Source organism: Lissotriton helveticus, chromosome 7 (assembly GCF_964261635.1).
Source record: "Lissotriton helveticus chromosome 7, aLisHel1.1, whole genome shotgun sequence".
Taxonomy (NCBI): domain Eukaryota; kingdom Metazoa; phylum Chordata; class Amphibia; order Caudata; family Salamandridae; genus Lissotriton; species Lissotriton helveticus.
Genome location: NC_136068.1, coordinates 110202858 through 110228081, shown reverse-complemented (window position 1 = coordinate 110228081; position 25224 = coordinate 110202858). Strand labels below are relative to the sequence as shown.

The 25224-nt window shown below is 44.1% G+C and overlaps 1 protein-coding gene across 1 annotated transcript in view; it reads right to left on the bottom strand.

Annotated features, from left to right (window-relative positions):
* The window catches only part of COL20A1 (collagen type XX alpha 1 chain), a 511940-nt gene that overhangs the window by 402070 nt on the left and 84646 nt on the right, over positions 1-25224 (bottom strand). Inside the window, exon 3 of the mRNA XM_078651638.1 lies at positions 12092-12202. Within this exon, the coding sequence (XP_078507764.1) occupies positions 12092-12202 (111 nt within the window). The remainder of the gene's footprint in view (positions 1-12091; positions 12203-25224) is intronic.

Sequence of the window (25224 nt, the reverse complement as noted above, 5' to 3'; positions counted from 1 at the left end):
ACAGGTCTTTAAAAGACTGTGTACTTGTAAATTAGGCTTTTGTTGTGTTTTCATCCCTTTTTACAGCCGCTCTGGTTACGGCTGGAAGAATTAGCCCCACCAAATTCTTTTTCAGCCCCCCCCCCCCCGAAATTTGGCTCTAGTTGCCAGCCTGCTCTGAGGCACGTATCAAGATGAACCGCCGAGCCTGAGTAGCAGCACCTTCAACCTTCCCCCATCTCCAAGGAGACCGTCATTGCGGGAGAGGCGGTCTTCACCTCGGCTGGCGGGAGGTAGGTCGCTGCAGCTGATGCCGCCGTACGGTATCAAACCTGCATGGATGCCCATCGACACCAAGCAATGGACCTACATGCCTTTAAAGACCCATGGCGAGGTTTTGTATGATGGGAGGGAAGAAAGTGGAAGATGGTAGACCCTACCCAGAAAGAACACGATTTAGGAGTCAAATGTATTTCTTAATATGTCTGTTTCTTATGACTACAATATATTTTTGTTGTCAAATACCCTCTCCCAGAAAAAAAGATAGGTGATCATCAAACACTGAGGACAGTGCCATTAAACTTTAATCTCCACCTACATAACTCCGTAACCATCCTCCATTTGTCTATGGGGCTGGGAGGATGTATGACATTACAACGCATGCTTTAACATTGCATGCCTTTACAACGCGGTTTTTACAACACAAACCTTTACAACGCAAGCGCTTTGGGGTGCTGGATAGTGAATAGTTTAATTTACTATTCCAACTCCAGTCCCTGTGGACACTAGGAAAGGTGTTGGATAGTAAATTAAACTTATTCCCTATCCTAGAGCGCCCCCCAGCGCAATGCGTTGTAATGGTTTGCGTTGTAAAAGTTGCGTCGTAAAGGCACTGCGTGGTAAAAGTTGCGTTGTAAAGGATGTTTCCCGGGCTGGGATATTGATGTCCGCAATAGGTGGCTTAAAATGTGTGGTTGTTTCTTCCCTTTATAGCCTTGTTAGAGAGTTTTGATGAAATCCCAACTGTGAGGAAATAGGAATTTCACCCGAATCAATTCAGGATTTGGAGCAGAGAGGGAAAACTGCACTCCAGGTTTTTCTTGACTCATATATATCACCAGGAAAACACTGCAAAATGTGTTTTGGAAAAGTGCTACAATCAGATTATAACCTGTGGAAACTGGTGTGTAATGATCCCTAATGATCCTCCGAATCCCATAGAAATGTCGCCCTAGGTAGATAACCGATCCCTGAATTATTGGTTCTTCCCGTTTGGAAATACTTCCAATAAGGGCCTCAATGAACTAACTGTGCTTGCTTATAGGAGCTCATTACATACATGTTTAGTTTCTCCACACCCAAAAACATCCTGCAAGCAACTTGCAATGTTTGCATTTCTGGAAACCTGTTGTAAGCCCTCTGGCTATCTAAAGGTTTCAGACATGTCATCCTCTCACACTTTTCTGCAGAGCAGACAAAGCATAATGCTGTCCACACACCACAGAAACTTTCTCCTCCTAAAAGGGCCCTCTGTGAGGGTAATGTCAACTACAATAAGCAAAATGGCTTGATGATTTCAATGCTGTCTGCTGAAACATGCAGTGATCGGCAGTCCACAATATCAAACATCAGCAAGGTCAACAACCTCCTCCATCCTTCCAAGGTCAGCAGATTGAGCACCACTAAATCAGCTAACAGTAACACCAGGAATTTGCAGCTCATAGAAACGCCAGCATGGTATGGAGTGCTATGTGAAAAGCATGTATTTTCTTAATAGAATGGAAAACAATATCCTCGTTATAGGTCTCATAGTACCGAATATCAGAGCATGTGTTATTGCAAAGGACAACGCATCCTCCTCTATCTTCTCAACCGCCTAGCGCCTTGGCACCTACGGGTATTAGTGCGCTTTATAAATCCTCATCCTATCCTATTCTAGCCTAACGAGGGAGGACAGAGGAGAGAAAGACGCCAGGGTGGCCCCAGCAGATTGCAGCTGGACTGGACCATTTGACTTACTGAAGTTGCACACGTCTAAGACCTGTGCTAATTTAAGAATTATACCTTTATTTTCACACCGCTTGCTCTCACAGCCTTGTGGCTCATGGCACTATTAATAACAGCTGCTTCTATGAAAGAACTAAATGCTACTCACTTTATTGACCTTTGAAGGGCAAAAGATTTATCTAGGCGTCTTGTTAGAAGGTGAACCTGAATATGCGGACTACATTCCGGATTTTGCTGCAGATGCATAAACGTCCTGAGCGATATCTAATCTGCTATTGATGGGCTACTCCTGGGGAGTTTGTTGTATGTCTTAATTTTAGATGTATAAAACTGCAGCAGGTATAGGTAACTATTCACTCAGTCATATATCGAACACAGACTAGGGGTCGCATTGCCAAGGCAAGCTATCACAGTTCTGCAGTACTAATAATAATGCCTTTCCAGAGCCAGCGTGTAATGTCTGCTGGGCAATTAAATCCTGGCATCTAAATCCGCAAAGCCCAGGGATTTACCCGGAAGTTAGAAATAAACCGAAGTTGGATATGTTGCATCCAGACATCAGATCTTTCTTCGTCTTTCAGGGGGATTATAAACAAGCATTTGCAAGGCAGTAGGTCTTGCGTTTTAGCTATTGGCATTGTAAATGACAATGCCCTTTATTTATGTGTTTGTTGTTTTTAAAACAGATAAATTAAAAACATTGTCATTTACAATGCCAACAGCTTAAACTCTCAAAAATGCGAGACCTATTGCATTGCAAATGCTTGTTTTATTTACCAATCCAACTAGGACCAGTAAATAAACAGGGGCAGAATCTCATGACGGAGACCATGATACAAAGGGTGTGGGCGCAAAGCCAATGGGGTGGAGAGAGCAACACGAAGCACGAGAAGGGCTGGGAGAATCGTACACAAGGGAGACAGCTGGAAAAAACATGCACTCTCCCGGAGTGCTTAACCAAAAAGGAAGCGATGGAAGGACACAATTATTGAGGCCATGCTCCAGAGAAGGAACATACACAAGAAGAGGAAGGAAAGCCCACCCAAGAGAATGAATAAAAGACAAGAAAATGAGAGAGACAATTAAGCTTGGTAATGTGATGCAAGCCCACTATAAGCTGACAATTGGTCTTTTCTCAAGCTGCCAGCTTGCGCTGTCCTGTAATCAAGCCCTATTGGATGTAAAAGGAGGGTCAGACCATCTAGAAGCGGGGGCGACTCCACCACAATGGTGGAGGAGCGTCATCCCACAGCCCGCTCCTGCAGATGATAAATAAAATCACAATAACACAGTTACTGTCAATTTATTTACCCAATGTTTGGAGACTAAGTAGTCTGGTGAGAAATGTGGAAACATATTTTTCAAAGAATTTTATTTGAGATTCTTTTGTGCCTTCTATACTGCATCTGGTCAAAACAGTCTTAGTGCCAAATGCAGATTCAAATTGTAGAGTATTATCAGTCAATTGATGATATGAAGTTTCATAAGTTGTCCAAAGCGACCAAGATAGAGACAGATGTAGATTCTGACTAACATTGGACCTACCTAACTACCCCATCCCAGCATTGGTCTGGGCATGGTTATGTTGCCCCAAATTTGGGCAACTGGCACAATTTTATAAGTAAGATGAAGACCACTTAAGGGTTTCCCCACAAATTTCTTTTTTGATTGAAGAAGGGTGCACAAAATGGTTTTCAACTGGGGTGAAAGCAGGGGTCGAGTGTTGAGGTAGGAGGCAGCATCTTCATACAAGGGTAAGAAGGCATTCTGGTAGAAGGTAGGGGCCAGATATTCAAACATTAGGATAGTGAGTTCCTAAATGTGATATTCCCGGCATCACAATTAAGAAATCAATAGTCTTAATGTAGGACACTATTTATTTTACAGTAGTGATACCTGGTGATCACAAATCGACATACTTCATCAATATTAATGAGGTAGGTCGCAATTTGAGACCTCCTAGGAATTGCCGCAGTCATGGGGATGGTGGCCTGTTTGGGTCAGTAGACCACCATGTCTGTGATTGCTTTTTAATGAAGCAATCTTTTTTGTCAAATGGAGCCCATTTTCCCTTGAAGGAAATGGGACTGTATTTAAAAAGTGTCTTTCTCTTTTGATTGTTTCTTTAAAACGACACATTGGTCCCGTGGATGACTGCTTCCTCTTAAAAAAACTTATTTTTGCATTCACAAAGGGAAAGGGGCCCTAATGATGCCTCTTCCCATTTGAGAATGGGTTACCTGGACAACTTTGTAGTTGGTAACAGCATAATGCTTTGCGCCCGGAATTTGGTCACCAAACAATTATATAAACCATTCTGATTTGATATTTGGAAAAGAACCCCTATAATATGCAGAATTGGTATTTGGTCACAAACACAAATTGTGATTCAGTGTTACTGAATCACAATTTGACGTTTCTACACATAGAAATTGTTTCCTTGTCGTCTGCACATGACCACAACTCATAAGCCTTGAACTCCTATTTGAGTACGGTGGCAGAATGGATGAACCACTATTCACTAAAAATTAATTGTAAGAAGACAGATGTGTTGGTGCCGGTAAGGAATCTGTCCCTATGGAGGCCCCAACATAGCCCAAAAAATCTGGGCTCTCTCCCTGATCTAACACATAATGTCAAGAACCTTGAGTTGTCAATGAAGCCTCAGGTGACAAATGTGGCAGCCACTTGTTTTTGCTATTTTGAAATAGTTGCGGAAGATCATCTAGCTACTTCCATTTTCTGCGCAACAGACAGTGGAACAGGGTGAGATTGGACAACGGCAACATGCTCTATTTAGGGGCGAATAAATCCACCATTGTAAGGTTGCAGTTGGTCGAAAGCTCTTTGACAAGGATGCTGTATAGGCTTCCGTGGTGGACCTCGATAAAGGGTTTACCACGGGAACTGACTGTCTACCAATTGAGAATCGGATTCAGTTTAAATCCCTGTACTATGTGTACAGAGCGAAATCTGGGGTTGGTCCTCGCTATTTGTAGGATTTTGTTAAACCATATCATCCAGCCTGGTTGCTGTACTCTAGTAGCTTATCCCTGTTGTATGGTCCGGATAGTAAAACTGTCACGCATAGGATGGCGGTCGTTTGCTTACCAAGGCCCCAAGCTATGGAATTTCCTCCCAGAACAGCTGAGGCAATGCTTCTCTCTATCTTTCGGAAGTAGCTGAAAACCTGGCTGTTCTGAGTTGTTTGCTATGACGTTCCCTTGCCTAACGTATAGCATCGGGAGACTTCAGAGGGTAGCTATGCGCTTTATAAATGTTAATAATAATAAAGAATAACTTTTTGTGAGGTCACAAACAGCCTGATTCCAAGAATCGGGTCACTTGCTTCCTCAAAAAAGCTTTGTACATCAGGCTCCAAGTTTTTTATTTCATATTGGGTCCTTAGGTTACAGCAAAATCCTGCAGGTCCAGTGAGGCCTCCAGCCTCCCTGCGAATGTCCCGGTTTCCTAGCTTCCACTCTAGGATGCTACATAAGGCGAGGGTGAATGATGAGCAAAGGCTTTTGACCATGACCATTAGAGTGTTGTTAGATTCTTCGAATATAGTTGTTTCAGTATTGTGTTTATTGAAGCCTGATTGGCTTGTTTATAGTTGTTGGTTCTCATGTACTGTAATGTAATGTAATGTAATGTAATGATATATGTAGTGTTTCAGTTAACCAGCAAGGCATTTTTCTGGGGACATGACACTAGTAATGGCGAGGTACCTTTGAATCAGCATTCAAGTTTTTGAAAATCCTTTTAATGATGCCCGTTTTAGTCAGCAGGAGCAATGCCATGTGACGCGTTAATAATTATGAGCCAATGTGACAAGAGGTGGTGTGACAGAGATATTTTGCCATGTCTGGTGGGTGGATGTTGAAGTGGCATGCGGAGGGCTTTTGGGAAGGTTCACCTTCTATAAAATATATAGATTGCTGACCTATAAACATTCACAGATACCGTGGCAGGATAACTTCTTTAAACTCGATAACTGTGAAAAAGATTCAGATTTCAGTACTATTTTTCATAATCTTGTTGAAGAGGTTTTTAAGGTCAAAACATTGGTTCAAGGACATGAGAGGATTTGTCTGACGAGATGATATTCATTCTTTCCTAAGATCAAATAAATTGTTTAAGCAATTGTTGATGTAGTTCAATAGCTTCCTTAAGAAGTTTGATTTGGTCTGATATGCATCAGTCTGTACAAAGTTCTAGTCTTTTTCAGTAGGACACAAAGGGCCCTGGATTGGGATTTTCTCATGTGTGCTGAATGGCACATACAGATTTTTGCTTAGTGTTTTTATAATTAGCCCTTTTTAGGTCGAGTGTGAGAGTGTGAAGAGCTATGGTAGTTCACTATGGAAAGACGCTTTGCCCACTCCCCGCCCTAATTTTTCATTGGCTTGTGTGTTTGTCCTTTGTAAATGCTGTCTTCTGATTCATTATGAGTCTTGTTAGTCCCTCCTTAGTACAGCCATGTTGTCATTTGTATCCTCCCATGGCTATTGGCCCCTTTACTTGGTTGTTACACGGGGAGTCTACTATTTCCTGTTGGAGCCAGAACCCGCCGCAGGAGACGGACCAGGTAAATATGTGGTTTGGGGCCTACTTCCCCCTTTACCCCCTCCAGTTGTCCGTGCCTTCTGTTTCCCGCCCCACCCTCCCTCCCGTTGTCCGTGCCTTCTCCTCTCCTCCCCACGCCCTCCTGCTGTCCGTGCCTTTTCTCACTGCCCTCCCTGCCTCCCTACCGATGTCAGTGCCTTTCCCCCCGCCTCCCTCCCATTGTCTGTGATGCCAAGTTGCCAACCATTTGAAATGCAATTGGTCCTGCATAAATTGGAGACCTATTGCATTGCAAATGCTTGTTTTTTGAAGTTATGTGTAAATACTGATATGGCTATTAATGGCAGTTACCAGCTAAATCAAAATTTTGTGGAGCAGATATCAACCCAGGATTTCCTCAACACATATTTCCAGTGAATTTGATGCACAAACGCCTATTTCAATGGTTAGTCCTCATTCTGAGGGTCAAAGCTCATACTGGTTTTGCAATAATAGGCCTCTGCAATACTTTAAAATGAAATGTAGCTAAATATCATGATATTTACATAAATTAAGGTTAGTGGAATCATGCATTAAAGTGTATGCAAGGGCATGCCACATGTATAAAAGTTAGTCGAGATGTCAACAGGGGTGATAATGTCGCCAACAAAACACTTTGGGGCTCATGCATCAAAGTTTTGTTTTGCAATTACCAAATAGCGATTTTTTTGAAATCGCTATTTGGAAATCGCAAAATGCAATGCCTCAAAACAGAGAGCAAACAGTTATTCTCTAATTGTGATTCCTTATGAATCACAAACGCAATTAGGGAATCGCTATTTGCAATTGTGACTAGGGGCCAGATGTATCAAAGGGTTTTGCCCATTCGATGTCTATGGGGAAATGTGTTGATACATCTTCTATGGGCCTCAAGGCCCATGGGTGAGAGTGGTCTTGCATTTCCTAAATTTTGATTACCTAATTGGTAATCACAATCTAGGTAATGCAAAAGCAAGGGTGCCCGAAGGCCTAAGGTCCCACTGAGGCGCCCCTAAAAAAACCTGTGCACATGGCAGTTTGAAAAATGCAGTTTTGTGCAGTTTTCAAAGTATGCACATGGTTAACATCAACTTGAAGTTAATGTTAATTAGCATTTCCTAAATGCACAGTTCGCATTTAGGAAAGGCTACTTACAAGTGCATTAGGGAATCACAAATTGCGATTCCCTATTTGCATTAGCAATTTAGGGAATCTCAAAAAATTGCGATGTCCTAAATTTCAAATAAAAACAAATCCGTCATGCATTGGAAACGCCCATTTTGCGATAGCAAATGGCCGATTCTTACAAATCGCACTGTTTGCAATCGCAAAATTGCTTGATGCATGTGCCCCTTTAATCTCGAATCCATTTCTCAACCAACAAAAGTCTGCAAAGTCTGTGGCGACAACATTGGAGAAAAATTGCCCATTCAGCTACATAATAAAACTATTGCACAGAACTGAGTAATACTACTTCTTTAAATAACTGCACCCCACAATATCAGTAGTACTGGAAAATTCCGTATGAAGCATTACCACACCAGCGTAAGGCAGGAGTTGTTATACCCCACTTAATGAGAAATGTGAATTCACTTTTTGGCACACAGTTAATTGATGACATCTCTCAACTGAAGACTCATGCAGAACTTGATTGTACTCGCCCTTCCTGGGTTACCCGGGCAACTACATGACATCATTGTACATAAACAAATATTGGAACTGCAGAAGGTTTCTTGCCATTTCTCATAGCTCGGGGGAAAGATAACAACAGCCTTATCATAGTGTGTAACAATTCGTGAAATTACAGGCACGTTCTGGAGATGATTTGGGAACATATTTGCTGTTTAAGCTTTTTTAAGTAGAAATGTTTTTCATAGATTTCTGATTCTTTACCTGAATTTTTACACTAGTAATTCCTACTGTAAATAAGCACTGGCAAAAACCCACAGGTCTAGAGTAGGTTGCAAGCTTTTTGCTCTATCAATGCTATTTTAAACGTTTTTGTAAATCCTTACTTCAAAAGCATTTAAATGTATCATTTTGCAGGTGTGAAAGTGTATGAATGTTTTTGTGATTCAGTTTTACAGAAATATTCAAAGAGGTGGCCATCTTGAAATGTGACTAGAGCCCTTTAAAAAAGTACAATATTTGGTGTACCTGAGCTCCTGTTAGTGCACTGCAAACACTGGTCAGGGCTCCTCAGTATCAGTGTTTGGAGACCTGCTGGGCCTGCACAGAATACAAACAAGCATTGCTAAAGCCAACGGCACTTGCCTATGTGAGAGCTATTGGCTTTGCAAATGTTTTCTAGCCATGTTGTAGAGCAGCAGGCTGCTGTGAAGACTGGGTAAAAGTTATTTTTTTTAAAAAGGTCTTCAAATTGTGAAGGGGATCCCCTGGGATGTGAAATGATGTTGATGGGGCGAGGGTGCTCCAATCTATGACCAAGAGGAGTATTTAGTATGTCCTGGTGAAAGTAGACAAAGATCATGCTGGAAACACTCCTGTGATTTTCATGAAAGAAAATAAAGTGGCCGTGACCCACTCCGTAATAGGCCTTTAATGCCACCATTTTTATTTTCTAAAGTCTTACTCCCTTGCTTCTTATAAAGTATTATGCAATTGAAACTCAATGGCTTATTTTAAAAGTTACAACTGAACATAACTGTTCCATTATTAAATATGTTCAGAGCTGCAAAGTGGCCACATTTCCTGTGAAACATCTTCAGGCAATACTGGCATTTCTGCCCACATCACATTGCATTTTGTGGCGTCTAATATTATATTAAACATTGTAAATATGGGTGAAAAATTCCAGCACGTATAGTACTTTTGCTTAAAAAGACAGGAATGACTTGCTGGATAACTATTGAATGAAACTGGGCCATTTGCCAGCAAGGCATGATATCAATCAGGAGTTTGTTAAAGCGCGACTACTCACCCGTAAGGGTCTCAAGGCGCTAGGGGTGGGGGGGGGGGGGGGGGGTGCAGGTTCCATTCCATTAAGGAGGGGGTCTGTCGAAGAGCCAGGTTTTGAGGTTTCTTGCGAAGATGGGGAGCGATGTTGTCTGTCTGAGGTGGAGCGAAGGGCGTTCCATGCTTTGGCCGCGAGGAAGGAGAAGGAGCGGCCTCCCGATCTGGTCTTTCTGGTGCGGGGGACCTGGGCTGATCGTAGGGTCCTTTGGGGTGCGTGGAATTTGAGCCGGCTGTTCAGGTATGCTGGTCCGGTGCCGTGGAGGGCCTTGTGTGCGTGGGTGAGCATATTAAAGGTGATTCTCTCCTCGACGGGGAGCCAGTGGAGTGTGCGCAGGTGCTGGGAGATGTGGCTGTGTTTTGGCAGGTTGAGGACCAGTTTTGCGGCAGCGTTCTGGATGTTCTGTAGCTTGCGGATGAGGTTTTTGTTTATTCCGGCGTAGAGTGCGTTGCCGTAGTCGAGTCTGCTGGTGACCAGGGCGTGAGTGACTGTCTTTCGGTGTTCGAGGGGGATCCATTTGAAGGTCTTACGAAGGAGGCGGAGGGTGTGGAAGCAGGAAGATGAGACAGAGTTGATCTGGTGGTCCATTTTGAGCTCGGAGTCCAGGATGATTCCCAGGTTGCATGCGTGGTCTGTGGGTGATGGCGGGTTTCCGAGGGCGGTGGGCCACCAGGTGTCGCTCCAGGCGTCGGGGTTTGGGCCCATGATGAGTACTTCTGTTTTGTAGGTGTTTAGTTGTAGGCAGCTGTTTTTCATCCATTTGGCGACAGCTTCCATGCCTTCTTGGAAGTTGCGTCTGGCGGTGTTGGGCTCGTTGGATAGGGAGAGGATGAGCTGGGTGTCGTCTGCGTATGACATGATGTTGAGTCCGTAGGTTCTGACGATGGGGGCAAGTGGAGCCATATAGACGTTGAAGAGCGTCGGGCTGAAGGAGGAGCCCTGGGGGACTCCGCAGGTGGTAGGTACGGGGTCTGAGAGGAAAGGGGGAGTCTGACCCGTTGCGTCCTGCCGGAGAGGAAGGAGCAGATCCAGTCGAGGGCCTTGTCCTGGATTCCTGCGTCGTAGAGTCTGCGTATTAGGGTGCGGTGGGAGACTGTGTCGAATGCCGCTGATAGGTCTAGGAGGATGAGGGCTACTGTTTCTCCTTTGTCCAGTAGGGTGCGGATGTCGTCTGTTGCGGCGAGGAGGGCGGTTTCCGTACTGTGGTTTTTTCTGAAGCCGGATTGGGAGGAGTCGAGGATGTTGTGTTCTTCAATGAATGTGGCGAGTTGGCTGTTGATGGCTTTCTCGATGACTTTCGCTGGGAAAGGAAGCGGGGAGATGGGTCTGTAGTTTTTAAGGTCGGTGGGGTCCGCTGGGGGTTTCTTTAGGAGGGGGTTGACCTCGGCATGTTTCCAGTCGTCGGGGAACGAGGCGGTCGCCAGGGAACGGTTGATGGTGTGGCGGAGCATGGGTGCGATGGTGTCGGCGGCTCTGTTGAAGATGTGGTGGGGGCAGGGGTCAGTGGGGGCCCCTGAGTGGATTGACTTCATTGTCTTCAGTGTGTCTTCGGTGGTGAGGGCTGTCCAGTCATCAATCGCTTGTTTCCGGGTGTCGGGGTGGTTGGTGAAGGTTCATTGTGTTGGTTGTCTTCGTCGAAGTGGTCGTAGATGCTCTTGATTTTGTGGTGGAAAAAGGTGCTGAGTTTGTCGCAGAGGTCTTGTGAGGGAGGGATGTCGGTAGACTCGCTGGTGGGTTGGGCGAACTCCCTGATGATGCTGAAGAGTTCCTTGCTGTTGTCTGTGTGGGTGGAGATTCTGTCTTCAATCGCTTTTTTCCTCGTTTCTCTGATGAGTTGATGGTGGGCGTTGGTGGCGGCTCTGAAGTTCTTGTGGGCTTCTGTGGATTTGGTGTTTAAGTAGGGGTCGGGGAGGGCTGGACAGCTGGGAGGGGGGAGCGGGGAGGGGAGCTGGATTGGGCCGGTGGCGCTGGGGGGCCAATCCAGCTCCCCTCCCCGCTCCCTTACACTATTTGGTTCTTTTGTTTCTAATAGTTTATTTTATTTTACATACAGGAGTGATTGCAGTAAAAGTAAGATATAACATTTTTTTGGGCCATTTGTTTAAATACCCACCTGAACCCCTCAATCTCACTTAAAATGGTAGACTTGTTTGCTAACTTTACTTGTATATATTTATTGTGATACATTGAAAACAACCACTGCAAATGACTTTAGTCTATATTCGTTACAGCATGTGACATACTCACAAAAATGCTTTAGCTTGTTTGCAGTATTTAACATTCTATATATATTTTCTATAGAAATTGAATTTAATTACATTTTACATGAAGAAGGGCACAGTTTGAAGAAATTGCTGTACATCAAAACTAACATTTGGACCACACTGACGCAAGGATAGCAATAACTGTGTTGTTGTTTCCTTTGTATGCACTTTCCACCCTGCATATAGTGTCCTTCCCTAACTTTAATCTTTCACCCCGTGTGTACTCACCTGCACAGGCAGTCGCTCATGCTACATGCCTTATTCTATGCCGCGCACATACCTGCCATGGGCTTGACGCGGACCTTGTATCCATTCGTGATGCCTTCTGTCTCTTTCCACTTCATCTGCAGCCTGTCCTCTGAAAGTACTGTCAGCTTTAGGCGATTGGTTCCTGTGAAGATAAAGAGAACATCTATGTGACTTCAAAGCAAAACGAGGGAGACGCGCTCAATGGAAGATTCTGACTTCAACCCAAACAGCAGCATTATTAGTGATTCTCCAATAAAATTATATTGTGAAATTTCTACTCTATAGCTCTATATTCCTCCCACCACTTTTAGTCCAGTTAGGATTTTTACTGTATTCAATTTAATTTTATAAAATGATACAGACTGTGACTGTGAAACAAGGCTCAGGTCAGTGGTGCTATGATTAGCTTATATACATAATTCAATCCGGCTAATACATTACTTGCTGTAGTGTCAATGAAAGAGAGTCTTCTAGTAAATTTCAAATTCAGAAAATTGATTTTTAGGAAAAGGAAAAGAGGAGATCATAGAGATTTTTAGGAAAAGGCAGAGAGGAGATCATAGAGAAGAGTCAGGAAGGGTAAACAAACCCTCAAAATGAAATGCACAAAAAGTTGGAGATTCCCATTTAAAGATATTTGTCAGGATTCTTTATTTTCTATGTTGGTGTGTAGCAGTTTGAATTGGTCTATGTTGGTGTACAGCAGTTTGCCTTGGTCTATATTGGTGTGTACTAGTTTGGATTGGTAAGACACTGATTGGTAAAGTCAGTGTTCCATAATGTCTTGTGTACTGTTGTTGATCACTTTTTTTGTATGTGTGGTGCGTGAGGATGTTTATTCCATTGAACCTAGTATGACTATGAGAGGGTGTTGATTGGTATCAATCACTCATCGATGTATCGGGAAGTGTTAGCTAACCAGTTGCCAATTTGGCACCATTTGGTCCTCAACTCTTCTTGTTTTTGCTGGTTCTTTTAAGAAAAAGAAGCCTGAGGACATGATTTAGCGGTGGAAGGTCATGGGACAGTCACCAAACAATTGATGGATGCTCTGTCGTCCTCTTATCTGTCCCTTGTCCTATTTAGTCTGTCAATCCTTTCTAGTGGGCGTGGCACTGGCAGGGATGGTATTGGAGCAGGCATCCTATGTAGGGCAGCCCCTCTTACAGCTTTCGGGAGGCGTGCATGCTTTCTGGGTTAGCCATGTCAACCACGGTTGTTTCAGACAGAACATGCAATGACGAAGACAATAGGTTTGAGTGATACTTTTTAGAAAAGTCTGATGATTGAAAAAGACAAAACAAAAAAAGATTTGTTTCTTATACACTGCATCTACAAAATAAAAATTTAATCTGTGCTGACATTTGAGGACTAAATAGTCGCTCATGCATTGCAGTAGAAGCACTTCATGGGAGGTGACATAATACACCAAGGAGCCAGTGAGAAATACTGGTCTGTGCAGGGTCCAATCTAGAACATTTTTAATTCTTGATACCAATAGATCTTCAGGGAGCTGTGTTTTCGAGCTAGACCTGAAAAGTCCAGAAATGTAACTTATACTTTAGAGGAAAACTCATAGAACATGATGGACCTTATGTTTTTTCCATAGAAGGACCCTAGCTGTGGTATTCCATCTTTGAAGATACTAAGGCCAAAGACTGGTGTGCCATCTCAGTGTGTGGTACCAAAACTGCTGTGGCGCCTTTCCTTGCTCGATAGCACAGCCAGTGTGTCCTGGGTCCTGAAGCAAGGAAGGAAATGATCCCCTGATTGCTGTTTGAATGATAAAATGAAGCACATTTTTGGAGGGCAGCTGGATAACAGATCCTAAGCTCTGCCTCCGTGGGGTGGAGAGAGATACTTAGTCTAACACAACGCAGAATGGAAGGATTCAGAGCAAAATTTATACAAAAAGTTCAAAGCTTAAAGCCTCGGTCACTAACCATTTTAGAACAGGGTACGAGTGAAATGTGAATTTTTCGCTGTGAAAACTTTGTGAAATTTTCTAAATATTACAAACATTTCTTATATGCGGATAAGTCCCAAAAGTAAGTTTTGAAGAAGAAAATTCCTTTACGAATCCACTTCCAGCTGGAAAAATCACCTGCAAAAAATTTTTTGCAGCAAATTTCTTCTACAGTAAATATTTTTTGATTTTTTTCAAGAAACAGGAAGTTTTTGACACAAAGGCTATCAATGGGTATTCAGGCTTGGCAATGTCCGTAGCGCCTCGTGACTCTCACTTCCATAGGAGGCACTAGTATTTTTAAGAGGACCCAAACACCCCAGGATGAGGAATTACAGGCGTCTAGGCTCTTCCTCAGAGGGTCGTTTGTAATGGTCAGAGAGCACTAGTATTGAGGACAACTCTATCCAAAACTGAGAAGCGAGGAGGTACTGACAATGTGACACAAGTGAAGAATATCTGTGTGTTCCAGAAGAATTCAATTGCATTTTTTCATTTGATGATGTCATTGAAATTCTATTATCTGGCTGTCAGTTCACTGTGTTTACATTTCACATTTGATAGCTGACACGTGTTTCAGACCTCAGGCACTTTGTTAAGGAACGCATAAGTAAGAAATCACATCTTGTTGAAAGTGGCGCCACATCCTAGCTCGAGGCGCTGCATCAAATCAGAAAGCACGCAGAACGGAAGAACTTGGCAATGGTTCACCAGTTTGGGCTTCTTAGTACAGATGGACGATCCACTGATAGCGCGACCTCTTAGTACGGGTGGACGAGCCAATGAAAGTTCGAGCCAGGGTCACACCAGATGCCTGGCTCTAGCTCGGCTCGAGGTCCTCTTGGAACCTCGAGCCCAACATGAGCCAAGTTTTCATGTAGCTTCTACCTGCCACCCACGCTCTGACCCAATGGGTCAAAAGGTAAAGACAACGCCTCAACCTTTGCTGAATAAAGGAGAGACAAACAAATGCCCATTTAGCGGATGAATTTCACAAAATTAAACCACCAACCTGGGATCAATCTCTGCTTCCTCACTTAACCAAATTATATGATCCTGAACAAATATTTTATTTCACCGAACTTCCTTTTTCTTCATTTTCACATGTGAAAACACATTCAAATAAGTGAGATCTGGATGCACGTTGCACAAAAACCTCCTCAGTTTGATTTAATAGACTGTAATGTTGCTCTGGCTATATTAAGAATCTAGGCCACATATAGGGCACACGATGACTTGCCTCTTAGTTCACTAATAGCGTTGTCATCAGAGCAGTGTGGAGGAAAGGTTTCTAAGTGTATGTTTAATTACTAGCACTTTTAATAAGTCCCTTTCAGTGCCGTGCTAATCTGTTGCATAATGCAAAGCGAAATGCTACTGTATGTTAAAGAAACACACTTGTATATTTTGATGTTTGTTGTATGATTTACAGTTCAAATATTTTCAAGGCTCGTCTCCTGCAAATTTCTAGAGCCAAGCTACACCCTGGCTTGCCTGCAGCTCAGCTCTCCCTGTTAATTTGTTGGCTCCCCACTTCTATCTCTTAGCACTAGGGCACAAGTCAAGGGCACAAGCGGGTAGACAGAGTCTATACACTTTTTTCACAGAATGGACGCCGTTGAGCTCCACTTAAATATGCTGTTTTTTTCTGGTGTAATTTTCAGGCATTGGGACACAATCAGCAGCACCTGCTCTCTTAACCCGTTAACCGCGGCGGTTATTTCGCCACAGTGCGGGCGTTCCACGGAGTGGGCGGGACCGCGTCGGCCGTTGGCCGTTCGCAGCACCAGCAAGGTAGTGCTCACGACGGCCAATGGCCGACGGGAGCACGGAAGGGGTTAAGAGAGGCATGCTTTTTATTTTGTTCATTCTCTGTATATTAGAAATTTGAATACACTGTAAGACTATCAGACATGTTGGTTTGGCCCAGTATTTACACAAATAACACATTTAAATACCACTATTTTGTATTAATTGTTTTATAGTGCTACTCATACCAATGCAGGATGTCAGAGTGCATTGCATGATATATATACATTATACATTGACAATAAATCATATATGTGTGTAAATCAATGTAAAGGACAGTGAGGGTAACAAGGTGCCTTAACCCCATTAGATGTTTTAAAATGCACTCTTTGCAACCAATTAAGTAGAAGAGATTTACTACCATGCTTCTCCTAGTTGCCAATTTCTTTGTGGCAGAGTTTTAAAAGATGTATAAATTGAGGCCCAGATTTTGCATCAAAGTTGCATCACTTTTTTTGGCAGAACACCTACACAAAATCTAATGTGTTAACTATTTAAACACCCTAAAATATACTCATGATAAACTTGATAAGCATATGTGTGAGGCCTTAGGATCTGATGTCACTTCTTGTGATATCACTTCCTATGAGGTCATAGGTGGTGATGCCACTTCCTGTGATGCCATATGCGATTTCTCACGCTGTGATGTCACTCGCATACTGCCTAACTTGGTTAGTCACCCCACTTCTTTTTTTAGGACTTCTGCCCTGCTTAGCACTACATTTAAAGTGCTACTTCTGTGAAGTCCCTCGGAGAAGCTATATGCAGGGGAGTTTGCAGCAAATATTTCTTCGTACTCTGCAGATCTCTCGCAAGCAATCGCCACGAGACATGCAGGAACATCGACAGTACTGTGGAGTTTCAGCACGCGCTCTCAACAGGTTTGTACCAGCGCGAGCCAATCCAGGATTTCACAATGCCTCCCTGAACTTGTAAATCCAAGCTCACTCACAAAGAAAATTGAGGGCGCTGGCCCGAAGCCAGCACACTTTATGGGCAAGGTTCCACGCCTTCACGCTTTGAGATGCACCGAACAGGGCGGGTGCACCGTTCATTCAGGTTTCAAATGCCTCCAGACCTGGAAGTGAGCGAAAAATTGAGCAAAGGGCTTTTCTTCTGAGTCAATAGGGCTTGTTTTTTTCAGAGAGGCAGAAAGCCAGCAGAAGAAGCAGTGCCAACTAGTGTGTTGGGATTGTTCATTCAGGGTGTTTACTACTCCAGAGAGCTGGGGACAGAAAAAGGCTTTTGCAGGCTCTGTAGACAGCACTTTCTCAACATGACCTCCACCAACCCTTCACAAAACAAAGCTCTCCAGATACTGTACATTCTTCATCCAGTCAACCATTTACTGGGACATAAAACAAAAATAAATGAGAGCAGAAAAGCAGCACCTGGGAGAGAGAGCACCATGGGTTGATGAGAGGAGAAGCACATAAGTGAGTGAGCAACATGGTTTGGTAGGGGAGAAGCTAAGCGTGGCAGAACAATATGGAGCATGGGGGGCGGGAGAGCAGTACACACGAGAGAGTGCTGCACAAAGTTGGGGAATAAGGAGTGAAGCACACAGGGAGAGAGCTGGTAAACAGATGCACTCTCTTGGAACGATTAAATCGAAAAAAGAAGCTCCTTAAAAGTTCTGAGGTGGCCGGGACTCGGGGAGTTTAACTCTGTGTAATTCCACTGAGTTACAGAAAAACTCTGTGAGATTCTGCTGAATTGCGTCAAAGAGTGGAAAATATGCAGCTCGTGCTGCAATTCAGTGCCGGTAGAACGAGCAGCGGTAAAAATCAGCGCAAGCGGCGCCATCCATAGTGCAAGGTACTCGATAGGATCGAAACGCCGTCGACCCTCAATACAGCGCGACTCATGGCGCATCATCTTCTTTGGTTCCTACTCTAATATCAATTACTCGTTCTCTGAGGACGAACCATCATTTTTGTATATACTGTTTTTTTCACTGTGTCACCTTGCGTCCTTCGCTGTGTTCACCCACATGTCACTCGCGCCGTCACTCTTTGTTGATATATTCACTTGGTGCACAAAGCCCCCTTGGGTTGCCACCGCATTATATGCCTCCAGTGCTGCTTTTCGCCTGCTTTGTATATAATATGTCCTTAAATATATGATGCTATCTGCACTTCTAAAAACTGAAATTCTGAGTCTCTCTTCCTTTGTCGTCCAGGTTCTTTGTAATGTCTTGTACATGCAAATATATCTGCCGCTCTAGTGAATCCAATTGAGATATTGTTGTTTTATGGATATGCATAGCGCAAGAGCGTGCAGCCATTTGAGTTGAATTTGCGGCCGCTCAGGTAGAAAATCTACGTCAGCAGTAGCAAATCTACTCAAATGTCAGCCCTCTGACTGAGAATGCTGGGGACCGCCTGCGTTAGAATTGCACAAAGGGACTCCAAATCTCGCTCACCAGCTTGCATATTCTGGATCCTTGCAAGAGAAAAATTCCACCCTGTGGCGATTGGCAAAGTTTGGCCAGAATTAAAGAGTAACGCAGAGTGACCAAAATTCACTAATTCCGTAGGCAGAATAGAACATTCCGTCGACCCCTATAAAAGTGAGCTGTGGAATTTAGGACTCCTAAATGCCTTCTGTGAATACCGAAAGTCTTAAAGTTAGGATTTTTCTCAGTTTAGGAGTCCTAAAGTTAGGAGTCCTAACTTTACTACTCCTAAACTGAGAAAAATCCTAACTTTAAGACTTTTGGTATTCACTGAAGGCATTTAGGAGTCCTAAAGTTAAGAGTCCTAACTTTACTACTCTTAAACGGAGAAAAATCCTAACTTTAAGACTTTCGGTATTCACAGAAGGCATTTAGGAGTCCTAAAGTTAGAACTCCTAACTTCTGTGAATACCGAAATGAGTAAATGCCTTCTGTGAATACCAAAATGAGTAAGTGCCTTCTGTGAATACCAAAATGGTAGTAAGTTTAGGATTTTGTCTTAAGTTAGTTCTGTGAATCGGGCCCAATTTGTCCATTCATTGGGCCCACTGGTCTCTTCTGGGCTCGAAACTCTTACACCTGTACCAGGCCTGAGCTCATCAATTACTCAGTAGTGACTGGTGGATCAGCTGCCAAGCAGAGATCACAGCTGGGAAGCTGTCCTAACTCTCAGAAGATGGGATCTAGAACAGTTTCCCTATAAAGGTACTCGATAGCCCATGCAGTCATCTCAACATTCTCTCTGTCTGGGTAGGCATCTCTTGACCACGTTTAGTGTGAGAGTGTTCACTGGAACCTGAAATTACATCACTAGGAACATCACTGGGAACATTTTGAGAGTTTAATTGGCATGAATCAGTCTCTGGGAGAGGGCCCTTAACTGGAAATGTTGTACGGTTCATACTTTCTCAGTAAAACGGTGTGTTTTTTGGACAACATAAACTTAAAAACTGTGCAAGACGGAGTTGACGCACACCGTCATGATATGATGGTATTAGTCCTGGCTAGCTCACAGTGCACCATCTGTAGCCCATACCTAGTACGGTAACAGGTGGTATGTGCAACCTCAGAACATGACAACCCTGACTCCCCAAGGAAATCGTGGAAACAGATCTAAAGCTCTTTTGTTTGGTAACTCATGCATGCCCAAAGGGAGACACAAGAAATACTCGAAATGGCATTTCAAATATTTATTGAAGCAATAAGATTCTTGTGTTAAATATGTGCACTGCAATTCTCAATATAAGGGAAAAAACAGAGTAATCAGCATCGCAAGAATGGTAAAGAATATGAACAGTTCAACCATTCTTCTGTTACAGGAATAATATGATTGCATATAAGTTCAGTTATGCTCCTACTTGGCACTCCCTATCCTAGTGTGCCCATGGTGGGTGAATCTGCCGGAATCCCTAAGGGTGATCTAACTCCCCAGTTACCTGGGGGTATTTTTCATCTGGGGGCCCATCTTGGTAATCCAAAAGACAGGATTTTCATTGCATTATTGCCTTTTTCATGAACATTTGAGATCAGATGCAACCCATCCACATCCCTGTTCAGGAAAGCAGCAAAAAATGTTCTTTTCAAGAGTTCGTATTCTTCTTTGATTTATGTTGGCTATGTACTTTCACTCACACTTTATGTAACTCTGGTTCTGGCTACTTCATGCTTACATACTCCATTTGCATTTTGCCTACTCCTTTTTTACCATTAGCACTTATTTTTATCTGCTCTCTATGTACCTCAAGTTTCTGCTGTTGTGCTTACTCTGTAAAGTGCTAGCTTCATGATCTTAAGTGCTATGCTACCATGCTCGTTCACTACCTCGGGGAAATACTGTGCACCTACACTTGCAACTTCCTACTACATCTACCTCAGAACTTTATCTCCTCACATCCCTCTATGTATCGCATTTTTCTTTTATATAATGTTGATATATATTTTTATTTACCCTTTATGTAACTTGAATACTTGCTGCTATTTTGCCTACATATCCCATTGTATACCATTTGTACTTTTTACTGTTACTATATATGTGTATCTATTCTCTATATACCTTATGTTATTGTTGCTGTGCTTACTCTGTAAAGTGCTCTGACAGTTTCAGGTCTAGTTCGCGCTATATGTTATGTTAGCATTAAATTGCCTGCTTACTCCAGTCGGAGTGTCCCGGTGCTAGATTCACTCACAATAACCCTGTCCTAAATAAGCATGGGCGTAAAATCCGTTAAGCTCGCGGATTTTTCGTATTTTCGGAGAATCCGCAATCCGCGAACTCTCGCGGATGCGGCGAGAATACGCAAAATCCGCGCGAAGCGGATTTTTTGTTTGTGTTCGCACTGCTCGCGCTGCTCGCGGTCCGCGGCGCGGGCAGGAACAATCTCGCACTAGCGAAAGTACAAAAATTAGTAAAGGAAGTGGCCCAGTCTCCAACTTCCTGTTCCTGTCCAGCAAGCTCCTCCCATAGGGGTGGGGTGAAGGAAGTGCCCCAGTCTCCAACTTCCTGTTCCTGTCCAGTAAGCTCCTCCATTTCCTGGCCACTTTGATTTCGATCTTGATTGGGAAGGATTACTTTTTGTGGTTGCTGCTGGATATTTGGATTTGAGGCCTTTTGGATTACTTTTGGATTCGAAATTTGATTTCACAAAGAAGTAAGTTGATGTTGTTTGTTTGTGGTGATTTTTGTGTGTGTTGCTTTTTTTTCGACTTTTTGGGGGGAAAATCTGCAAGTTCGCGAGCTGAGGATGTTTTTGCTTGTGTTCGCACTGCTCGTGTCCCGCGCAGCAACAATCTCGCACTCGCGAAATTGTAAAAATTACAATTCTGCTGCACATGAAAAGAAAACCACCAGGCTTATTTATGGGTGCATGCATGATACAACTGTTTTGTTGATTTGTTTTTTTAACATGATTCTGGCCAGGGCATGGATGGCATTGGATTGTGCTGATTTTTGAGTGTTTTAGGACTTTTTGGGGTGGTGTTGGGGGCTTGCTATGTGGGTGGGGGCCATTTTATTGTCTGGTCCCGTGTGGGTGGGGGTCTAGGGGCCATTTGTAAGCCAGTTTGTGTGCTTTGTGCCATAGGCCTGTACCCACTGTGCTCTGATGTCATCCATTATGCCCAGGGGGGCCCAGAATCGGTCTGTTCGCGGTTTTTGCGGGTTTTTGCCACGTTCGCACCGTGAAGCAACAATCTCGCACTCGCGAAATTGTAAAAATTGCAATTTTGCACCGGAAAACCACCAGCAGGCAGCATAAGCCTTCTGAAAATGGATGGATGGCATTGGATTGTGGTGATTTGATTTGTGTTGTGTTTTTTGACTTTTTGGAGTAGGGGTTGGGTGCTGGCTATGTTGGTGGTGGCCATTTTGAGGCATGGTCCTGGCCATGTGGATGGGGGGGTCAAGCGGCCATTTTGAATGCAGGCAGTGACCTTTGAGACATAGGCCTGCACCCATTGTGCCTTGCTTTCACCCATTGTGCCCAGGCGGAGTCAGGGGTACATGAAAGTACAACCCTCTGTGTGTTTGCTCTCTTGGATCAATGTTAAATTCCTGTTTCCTAAAAATTTAGCAAATCCTAATTTTGAAATTTCCATATTGTGTGGTGGTGTGCAGTGTGCACGTGTGTATTCATAAATGCCTACTTGCAAACTGTTTATTCAAGCGCTACATATGCAACATTTATATTTACTGATGTTCCTCTGTCTTCGTTTGCGTTTAGGTGCACAAAACTCCGCATCATCGTTGAGCATCAGTGCCAGGAAGAAGTGCTGCTGCGGCCTGTTGTTCCGACATCTGAAGAAGATGGCTCCAAAAAGAGGTGCCCGTAGGTCCTCTTGCAATAAAGATGTCTCTACTAAGGAGAAGAAGAAGCAAGTGGCACCACTTACCAAGGAGACTGGTGGCTCAACCAATACATTTTTTGGGCAACAACAACAAAAAAAACAAAGGCCCACCATGAGTGCTGCACAGGTAGCCTGTTTAGTTGTTGAATCACCAACGACCAGTGATGTTGGTTCCTCGCAAGAAAGTAGCAGCACACCATCAACACAGGTTGTAACTCATCTCACAAGTACTATTCAACAACCAAAGCCGCAACAACAACTGCATGGGCTACTAGTACAAGCAGAAGTACATGCGCAAGGAGCTGTCCAAGAAGGAGCTGTCCGAGAAGGAGCTGTCCGAGAAGGAGCTGTCCGAGAAGGAGCTGTCCGAGAAGGAGAAGGCCGAGAAGGAGAAGGCCGAGAAGGAGCTGGCCGAGAAGGAGAAGGCCGAGAAGGAGAAGGCCGAGAAGGAGAAGGCCGAGAAGGAGAAGGCCGAGAAGGAGAAGGCCGAGAAGGAGAAGGCCGAGAAGGAGAGGTCCATGGAGACTTGCAAGTAGAGGTCAGAGAAGATGCCCATGTAGCGGCGCATGGAGCGGTGCAAGTGCCCACAATGGTTGTTCTTCCAGAAGTAGGGGCACAGGAGGAAATTGACTTTGGAGCCGGGGTATCATGTCAGGAAGACGAAGCCACTCCTCCTGATGATTCATTTTCTCCCAGCTCCCCAGCAAGGAAAAGATCAAGGAGGGTGTGTAGAAGTTCCTCTTCAAGCCCCGCTCCATCAGATGATGATCTGGATCTAGATTGGCAACCATCTCTGACGTCTGAGAGGGAGGCACACCATGAGCTGCGAAAGGTATCACATGTTAAAAGGAAGGGCCCCGGAAAGCTCATACTTATGGATCCGAACGTCCGACTTGATGAAGTGGTGCATTCTGATGTTGTTGAAGAGGATGACAGCAATGATCTATTCATCACACATGTCAGTCCAGCCACACCGGCCATGCAGCAGACAGACATTTACACCCTATCCCGACGTCATGCTGAGCGTGACCCTGGCGACGTGCCACTGGTAGCACCACCAACGCAGTCAAGTAGTACCACAAGTTCAACAAAACCTACAGCTCCCATATTTTCTCCCCAGAGAGGGACTCCATGCAGCTCGACTCCCTCAAGTAAGGTTGCTGCAATAATTGCACAACCCAGTAGATGTCTGCAAGGCTCATCCACCACTGCTTCATCTGGCATTGGCAGCAGTATCACCTCGTGCGGCAAAACCAGAAGTTTCCAGTCCCCAGTTTGGAACTTTTTTAGTGTCCATGAAAAATATGATAACATAGCCGTTTGTTGCATTTGTAAGACTAGCGTTAGCCGTGGTAAGACTGGTACCAACTATGGAACCGGAGGCCAGATAGGTCATCTTGAAAGAAAGCACGCTGTCGAATGGTTTCCGCACCTAGCAAACGTCAAGGGAAAGCGATCCCAAAGGGCAAGTGGCCAAAATATACCCATAGTAGGTGTTTCATCTGAAGATGATGGGGAGGTAGAAGAAGCGTCAGACATGTGTCCGGTTGCACCCAGTACCCCTGGCAGCACCACACCCTCCGTAACACATAGCAGGCACACTGAGAGTCTGGGAGACACACCAATGCGGAAAATGTCAACACTGATCAGAAGTGGGTCGAAGAAGGCATCAGCATCATCCCGTAAATTTGTCCAGCGCACCATTTCAGCCATGTTCTCCTCAGATGCGCAATTTGAACGCAACCACCCAACTGTACGCCTCTATAACACTAAGCTGGCAAAAATGCTAGCGGTGGACCTTCTCCCTTTTTCGTTTGTCGAAGGTGTGGGTTTCCTTGAACTCGTGGCAACATTGGCCCCTAAATGGAAGGTTCCTAGCCGGTACTATTTTGCCAGGGTTGCTGTTCCAGCACTACACAAAGAGGTGCTTGAGTTGGTGGGGGCAGCTTTGCAGAAGAGTGCTGTTCACACTATACACCTGACAACAGACATGTGGACCAGTTGCCAAGCCCTTGATTACATGTGCATCACTGCACACTGGGTCTCTTTTTCAGGGGTTATAAAACAGATAAATGCAGGTGGTGACTTGATCGAGATTTTTAAGGGTGCTCGTAAACATGCAACATTAGCCATGTTTGGCATGGAGAAAAGTCATACTGCAGTCAACATTTTGGCTGACTTTAACAAAAAGGTCTTGCAATGGCTGCGCCCAAGACATTGCAAGGTTGGTTATGTTTCTACAGATAATGGCAGTAATGTAGTTAAGGCCATGGCGGACGGTTTCTATTTCAGAGTGCCGTGTTTGCCGCACTGTATCAACCTTGTTGTGCAAAATTTTTTGAAAAAAGAACTTGCAGTCGACAAAACACTGACCATCTGCAGAAGAATATGCACACATTTCAACCATTCTTTTAAGGCCCGGAAGGAGCTGAGGCGCAAGCAAAATGAACGTAGAATGCCAGTGAGAGCACTTATCCAGGAGGTGGCAACACGTTGGAACTCAACCTTCTACATGCTTGAGCGTCTGCATGAGCTGTTTCCAGTAGTCAATGAGTATTTCTACAACCTGGGTGGTGATACGACAGAAATGATGCTAGCGGTGGAGCAATGGCAGCTAGTTAAAAGCCTGACAGACATGCTTCGGCCTTTTGAGGTCTTCACGCGTGACGTCAGCAGGGAGGACTGTTCTTTGAGCAAAGCTATCCCACTGTTGCTGAAGCTCGAGCACCAAGTCAAGGTGGTGTCTTCACAATTAGAGGACGTTGGAAAGAACGAAGCACATGAGTTGGCGCAGAGATTATTACAACGCCTAGTTAGCAATGAACGGCTTGTAAATATCAAGAAACAACAGCACTACATTTGTGCTACTATTCTGGATCCACGTTACAAAAAGCCATTGTTTGGCAAAGTAATAATTCCTTTTGAAACATCGGATGTTACAGAGTACAAAGGTTGGCTAGCTCAGTCAGCCATTCATTTTGAAAGAGAGCGGAAGGAAACTGTAGGAGAAGACAGTACTACTAGTGAATCAGCAGGCCATCAGGCGTCCCAAAAAAGCCCGTCTGCATCTGTGCCTGTGGCAGAAGTG